General features: G+C 35.9%; 1 protein-coding gene across 1 annotated transcript; it reads right to left on the reverse strand.

Moving 5' to 3' along the window:
* Nucleotides 1-6,689: 6,689 nt before the first annotated feature.
* Nucleotides 6,690-7,610, reverse strand: LOC115458190 (olfactory receptor-like protein OLF1). Its single transcript, XM_030188051.1, has one exon. It carries the CDS (start codon nucleotides 7,608-7,610, stop codon nucleotides 6,690-6,692), a length of 921 nt encoding a protein of 306 aa, XP_030043911.1.
* Nucleotides 7,611-8,179: the final 569 nt, after the last annotated feature.

The raw sequence follows: 8,179 nt of genomic DNA on the forward strand, positions 1-8,179 counted from the left end.
CAATGAAAGCAGAAAGAAGAGAGGTATCTGCAGCTCTGGAAATTCAGGAAACCCCACAGAAAAGACAGTAGAAAGTAGACCCTGCAACCAAAGAAGCCAGGACAAAAATCTTGAGTCTCGTGTAGATTTTATTGATCAGAAACTCGACACTGTTTCAGCCACAGTCCTGCTTCAGGAGTTTAAAAATAATATGTATCAAAAATTAAAACATGAAAATAATCACAAATAAAAAACTGAAATATAAACATATATATATATATATATATATATATAGTCATTCATCAGGAACATAAACAGATGTAAGACCATGTAAAATTCTATTGTTACATTGAAACTGTTAAAATGAAATGATCAAAAACCATAATATGATGATTAAAATGGTTAAAAAAACATGATATATGATTTAAAAACTACTGTAAAAAACAGATGGTTAATAATAGTGAAACTATAAGACCACCAAAAAGATAAAAACATAAAAGTTGTAGTATAAAGAAAACAACATTGATGTGAAATAATAAGCATACAAAAATATAGCAATAATGTAAGATAAATAGCAATATCAATAGTCATTTTATATCAATAGTAATATAAAATCTCCTATGTTGGAGAACCAAATTGCACTAATATTTGTACATATGTATTCACAAAAGTCTAAGGGCCCTGTTTACTAAGCCACGCTGTAGGCACGTTAACTTTTTAGTACACATTAAAATTAGCGCACGCTAATGCTATAGTAGAGGAGTGGAGAAGTAGCCTAGTGGTTAGTGCAGTGGACCTTGGTCCTGGGAAACTGAGTTCAATTCCCACTACAGCTCCTTGTGACTCTGGGCAAGTCACTTAACCCTCTGTTGCCCCTGGTACAAAATAAGTACCTGAATATACTATGTAAACCGCTTTGAATGTAGTTGCAAAACCCACAGAAAGGCGGTATATCAAGTCCCATTTCCCTTTTCCTTATGACATCACAATATCAGAAGTGAGCCAAGTATCGGGCAATCAAGCCATTGTGACATCACTGATGAGGTTGGCTCCTATTGGTGGAATGAGTGGAGGAGTAGCCTAGTGGTTAGTGCAGCGGACTCTGATTCTGGGGAACTGGGTTCGATTCCCACTGCAGCTCCTTGTGACTCTGGGCAAGTCACTTAACCCTCCATTGCCCCTGGTACAAATAAGTACCTGAATGTACTATGTAAACCACTTTGAATGTAGTTGCAAAAACCACAGAAAGGCAGTATATCAAGTCCACTTTCCCTTTCCCTATAGACAACCACAGGAATATATGGGTGTCTCTAGCATTAGTGCATGTTAACCTTTAGCTCACGCTAAAAAGTTAGAGCACCTACAGCATGGCTTATTAAAGAGGGCTCTAAATTTACAGTAAAGATTTCCCAAAATGAGTGCGAAGATATACTAACATTTGAACTGATCTGAAAGTCTTTCAACTTCAAATGTACTTTGAATATTAATGCTGCGCATCATGGTTGTGTAAGAATTTTAGTTTTTTAATGTTTTTTTTGTCTAATAGTTTTGCTGTGATTAGACATCTGGTATTTACAGTTTTAATCATTATATCATGTTTTTAAAATCATTTTAATCATATTATAGATTTTTATCATTTCATTATAACAGTTTCGATATAAACACATTTTGTTTCTATTCTGCTTTTAATGTGCAATAGAATTTTATATGCTCTTACATCTGTTTATGTTCCTGATCAATGACGTATGTATGTTTATGTTTCAGTTTTTATTCATGATTATTTTTATTTTTTAATTTTTGATACATGCTATTTTTAGAAACCTGAAGCAGGCGTGTGGTCAAAACACAGTACTTTATCGAATCTGTGATCAATATAATCTGCACAAGATTCAAATCTTTTGTCCTGTCTTCTTTGGGTGCATGGTCTACTTCCCAATGTCTATTCTGTTGTGTACTTTGTGTGGGATTTCAGTGTTCTTCTGCCTAGAGGAATTTTCATTGAACTTTTAATTCCGGAAACCCCAACATGATGAATTTTGATACTGTTGTAAAATTTGCCTTTTCCATTGGTTCTAAAATGCAAACACAAATAAGTAGTTGACATTCATCCAGTTTCATTAGTGTAGATATTTTGATTGAATGGAGGTTTAAAGGTTTTTGTGTTAACTACATGAAACTCGGTAAATCACTGCAGAAATTCTACCACCTCAAAATTATATTGCAATATATAATGTTTTTTTTTATTTTCTGAATTTTTCAACTTATGCATCCTATATCCTATTTTAATTTGGTATGAAACCTTGTAGACAATGAATTTATTTTAATTAATCTAATCATACTACTATAATTAGTGGTGTGCTTATTTTCTTACCTTTCCAATAACAAATGGTTATCAATTATCTATGATCTGATCATTCTCAGCAGAACCTATGCATTTATATGTTCCTCACGTTCATTTGGGAACTGATCCCAAAGGCTGAAAAATTGAAATGAAGAACAGGGAGCAAGACAGGAAAAAAAACAGTGCTTTGTATGATGTATAACCTATTTATATTGTAAATGATTGTAGATAAATTCCAAAATGGCTCTTCCCATTTATATCCCCTTCTAAAACACGTGTGAGATAGACATCCATTTGTGATATACTAACTTGGATGTTTGTATTCTGAGTTGGAAATCCTTTCTAAAATTCCCTTCCATATTAACAAGCCCCAAAGTCTTCATTTAGCTACTTTGAAAGTAAACACTTAATATTATAATTCATAGGGAGGGGCAATTTTGATATGATGTCCAAGTCTGACTTTGGACGTTTTGCAAAATCTGAATAGGAAAGAAGGTCGTTTTCAAAAAAGAAAAACATTTCGCAAAACACACAAAATCAAGCCATTGGGATGTAGGAGGAGCCAGCATTTTAAGTAGACTGGTCCCCAGACATCCCAGGAAAGCAATAGGGCACCAATAGGGGGCACTGCTGTGGACTTCATAAAACACTCCCAGGTGCACATCTCACCATTGCTCCCTTATCTTGTCTGGTAAGCTCTCCAAAACCCACCTAAAGCGTACTACCCCCAACTGTACACCACTACCATTGCCCTTACTGGTGAAAGGACACCTATATGTGGGCACAGTGGATTTGGTGAGTTTTGGAGGGCTCACCGTTTCTTCCACAAGTATAACAGGTAGGGGGAGGTATGGGCCTGGGTCCACTTTTCCACAGTGCACTGCATCCACCACTAGACTACTGGCATACTACTACTATTACTTAACATTTCTAGAGCGCTACTAGGGTTACGCAGCACTGTACAATCCAACAAAGAGAGACAGTCCCTGCTCAAAGAGCTTACAATCTAATAGACAAGTGAACGGTCGGTCCGATAGGGGCAGTCAAATTGGGCATAGAGGCTGGCGAGTAATGTTTTAAATCACATTTTGGGGAGGGGTTAGTGACCACTAGGGGAGTAAAGAGAGGCTATCCCTCATTCCCTCCAGTGGTCATCTGGTCATTTAGGGTACCTTTTATGTCTTATTTGTTATAAAAACAGGTCTAAATCAAAATGTCTTAGTTTTAGTCCTGGACAGTTTTGTTTTGTTCCATTATGGCAGCAAAACATCCAAGCATTAGGAACGCCCAGATCCTGCCCTTAGCATGCCCCTGACATGTCCCCTTGTGATTTGAATGCACTTCTGATGGACTTCATAGAAAAGCATCTAAAAATTGTTTTTGAAAATATTATTTTGGATGTTTTTGTGAGAAAAACATCCAAATGCAGATTTATGCCACTTTTTGGATGTTTTTCTTTTATGAAAATGACCTCCAGAATACTGGTCATATATTTTATTTCTTTGTATTTATGTATTTACATTTTTTTGTATTTCACAAATCCAAGTACAAGTTTTCACAGTAAAACATAATAAAACATGCAGGATATCATGAAAATAATACACTTGAAATTTGATAATTAACACTACAAAAAACAATCATAATACATAATGGAATCAAAAGTATGGCCAAAAGGTTGGTCTTCGCATTCAGTGGGAAACATGAATACGCTTGTACAACCCAAATGTCCACACCTAACAAATTTCACAATCTATGAGTAAGAACCAAAAAATTGCAATCGCACAGACACAAAAACGGTTCATTGAGCCTCTATGACTAGCTAAATGACAAGTAGGCCTGTACATAAGAACACAGTGTACAAAAAATGTGATACTTCCTTTCACAAGCATATAAGATTAAAAAGAATCACCTTTATCTTTATTAACCAGATTACAGGAAGCCAATGCAGCACATTCAAAGAAGGCAGAACAAATCCATATATGTTGTAAATAGTAAATGATTTAGCAGAATTGACATGAGCAACAACAAATCCTTTGGCGCTCTTAAATAGAGGTACATGACAATCATCTATCCATGTTCCTACCATGATTGCAGTGGTCCATCAGTATTATAGTTTCAGTCAAGAAAGAAAGATCTCCTGGGAATCTAATAGATCTTGTCTGCTCCTCCAATTGAAACTATAATAATGTATCAATGTATCACTCTCCTTTAGTAAGAACATGGGTAAAGGAGTCCCTAGCACTTTAGAGGGAGAATTGATCAAATAAGAGACTCAATTACAGGTCTAACATGTAGAATATATTTTCTCACCTGATCATGTTAATTTTGTAAAATAAAATCCCTGATATAGCTATAATTTGACTGTTTAAAGTCAGGTTAGAGTTCTTGAGGTTTTCAAGGCCTCAGCAAGGAAATGAACAGTGTGGTCTCCAGGTGACATCTTAACAATGAATAATGAAACTTGATATTCACCCACCTATAAGTCTTTGGTTTTCCACACACTAAAGGGCAACCTATTCAACATACCCTATTTGTAACCTTCTTTTGATGTCCACAGACAGATGTCCTAAGCACACATGATCAAACCAAACACCTACCACATTCTCACGCTGCAGAATTTTAGAAAGCACTTCCAACTCACATTATAGCTGTTCAAGTCATTATGTCAGAAATGGACATTCATATCTCATGTATTTTAGAACAGGCTCTATTAACATACAGCCTGTTATAAAGTGCATGAGAAAAGGATGCTCAAGATAAACCCAGTATGTAGTGGAGGAGTAGTCTAGTGGTTAAAGCACCAGTCTTGATAGTCAGAAGTCACTGGTTCAAGTCCTACTGCTGCTCCTTGTGATCTTGGCAAGCCACTTAATTCTCTATTGCCTCAGATGCAAAATTAGATTGTGAACCCCTCTAGTGACAGAGAAATGCCCAGTGTACCTCAATGTAGTTCACCTTGAACTACTACTGGAAAAAGGTGTGAGCAAAATCTAAATAAAATAAATAGTTTTTACAAACTGAAACACCCAAACTATGAACTGGGGAAAGCAAGAGACATGAATGTTAGTATGGCAATAGAGGAGTGTCCATATTATACAAAATGGCCAGTATGACAATAATTTGAAGGAGTTGGAGTGTGCTAAAAACTAGGGTAGAAAAACAGAGCTTGTCAGTTCATGACCCATTGTAGCTTTTTGTAAATTTTTTCTTTCTTTTTTTTTTATTTACATGCAAATGTGTCTACATACACGTGTACATGACTGTAACACCGACATTAAATGTTTCTTGACACCTACATCTAGGCAGCTCTTAAATGTAGACACCTAGTTCTATTGAATATCAAGTTAATATATTTGAATATAAAATCTCTGGGATTATTAGATACATACTGCGTTATATTTAGTCCATGGTGGTATGCAGAGTCTGAGCTACTCATAATCACTGGCAATATTCAGACTGGTGACCAGTTAACTTCAGCATATACTACTACTACTACTTATCATTTCTAAAGCGCTACTAGACGTATGCAGCGCTGTACACTTGAACATGAAGAGACAGTCCCTGCTCGGCAGAGTTTACAATCTAATTATGACAGACAAACGGGACAAACAAGAGATAAGGGGATATTAAAGTGAGGATAATAAAATATAAGTCATGACAGCCTTTTTGCTGTATTAACTTAATGTGGTTACTTAGCCAGTTAGCAGACTAAACATTGTTCCTGTCTAAGTAGATTTTCCACCCATGGTTTGTCCCTGTCCTATTCTTAAATTTATCCTGTTAGGGGATGGCCAGTTAGTAGTGATATTCAGTGTCACCAGCCAGTCAATTGCCTTTGAATATCATGTGCTAGGTCAATTGGCAGAGTTTAACCAGACAAGTGCCTTTCCTGATCAGTTAAGCTCTTTTGACTATCAGACAGATACCCCAGGTTTCTATATATGGTATGTGGAGGCACGTGTATAGATTTGTGCATGCACCTAATCTACGCACACATCTCAATTGTTTAACAAGCCACTTAGTCATTAGAATTGTCCGATAACAACCAATTATCAAAACTAATTAGCCATAATTAGAATTTACATGTATGCTTTGCTAAGCGTATGCTGTAAAGCAGCACATGTAAATTCCAATGCATGCAGCCAAAAAGGGGCACGGTCATGGGTGGAGTGTAGGAATGCTAAGCCTATCAATCAAATTTACGTTCATGGTTATAGAATGTGCACCTAAATCAATGCACATTTATCCAACCTAAGCATATCCTATAAACCACATCTGAATTTAGGTGCATCTTATAGAATATGCTAAGTCACTTCTATTGAATGTGCCTAGATTTTAGGCTCCATATATAGAATTGGGTCCATAGTGTTCAATGGAAAATGTTTCCAAGGGCATTTTTTACATCCTTGTTTTTCAAGCTGTAAATTACAGGGTTAAACATCGGAATCAGAGTATTATGCAATAAAGTAATAACTTTGTTTTGATTTATCAGTTGCATGGATGGTGGTCTAATGTATACACTTATTAAAGTCAAATAGTAAAGAATTACAACCGTGAGATGGGAAGAGCATGTGGAGAAAGCTTTATGTCTCCCCTCTGTGGAACGGATCCTCAAGATGTTAGAGATGATGTAGACATAAGAGGTGATTGTTGAGGTAAAACAGGGAACCCCCATTAACACCCCCAAAGTATAGACTACATATTGAATAGCTGAGGTGCTGGTGCAAGAAAGCTTTAGTAGTGCTGAGAAATCGCAAAAGAAATGATTAATCTCATTGGAACCACAAAAAGACAATTGAAGAAGAAAAATAAAATAAAATACAGGCATCAGAAGACCTATGATCCATGTGCCTACACTTAACAGGATGCAAACTTTCTGATTCATAATCAAATGGTAACACAGGGGTTGACATATGGCAACATAACGGTCATAGGCCATGACTGAAAGAATTAAAAACTCATTGGCGTTCAGAGACAGATAAAAATACAGCTGTACAAAACATCTGCTCATAGAAACATGATGGTTCTTCCTTAGCAAAATATCCAATAGCTTGGGGAGAGTGACTGACGTGCAAGAGATGTCAAGAAAGGACAAGTTGCTGAGGAAAAAGTACATGGGTGTGTGCAAGTGAGAGTCCAGGCACATAATAGTGATCATAGTGAGGTTCCCCAAAAGGACGATCAGGTAAATCAATAAAAATAGAAAGAAGAGAGGTATTTGCAGTTCTGGGAATTCAGGAAACCCCAAGATGATAAATTCTGTCACCGTGGTAAAATTTACCTTTTCCATTGGATTCTGTGATGCAAAGACAATCAAGTATTTATTACTTGTTCATCCATTTTCATGAGTGAGGAGGCTTCTTTGAAAGACATCCAGGTCTATGATGTTTTACGGTCTTTGAATTCCTCACTTTGGGTTAACTGCATGCAATTCAAGAAATTACTGATGAAATAACTATGCCCATCGTCTCTGAATTCTCATTAAATATATTTATTTTTGTATTTTTTGGAATTCTATAAGTTTTATATTCTATATTCATATTGTGTAAAGCATTACAGACCCTGAGTTTTTGTATTTATCGTATTGCATAACTAATACTAATAGTGCACTTCACTTTTATTAGCGTGTAGGCAGTATATATATAAAAAAATTAATTAACTAACAAATAAATGCATTTTCTTACCTTTAAAATAACAGAAGGCTTTCCATTATCTCTGATCTGATCACCCTCAGCTGTACCTGAATACTTATACTCTTTGTAGGTCCATCTGGGAATTGAACACAGAAGCTGAAAATGAAATGAAAGTGTAAATAACAAGGCTGAAAAACAAATGGAGTGGAGGAGTGGCCTAGTGGTT

The sequence above is a fragment of the Microcaecilia unicolor genome, chromosome 14, assembly GCF_901765095.1.
Source record: "Microcaecilia unicolor chromosome 14, aMicUni1.1, whole genome shotgun sequence".
In the NCBI taxonomy this organism is placed as follows: domain Eukaryota; kingdom Metazoa; phylum Chordata; class Amphibia; order Gymnophiona; family Siphonopidae; genus Microcaecilia; species Microcaecilia unicolor.

Excerpts from the sequence above, each read along its gene's own strand:
- LOC115458190 (XM_030188051.1), bottom strand. The coding sequence starts at position 7,610 with ATGGAAAAGGTAAATTTTACCACGGTGACAGAATTTATCATCTTGGGG.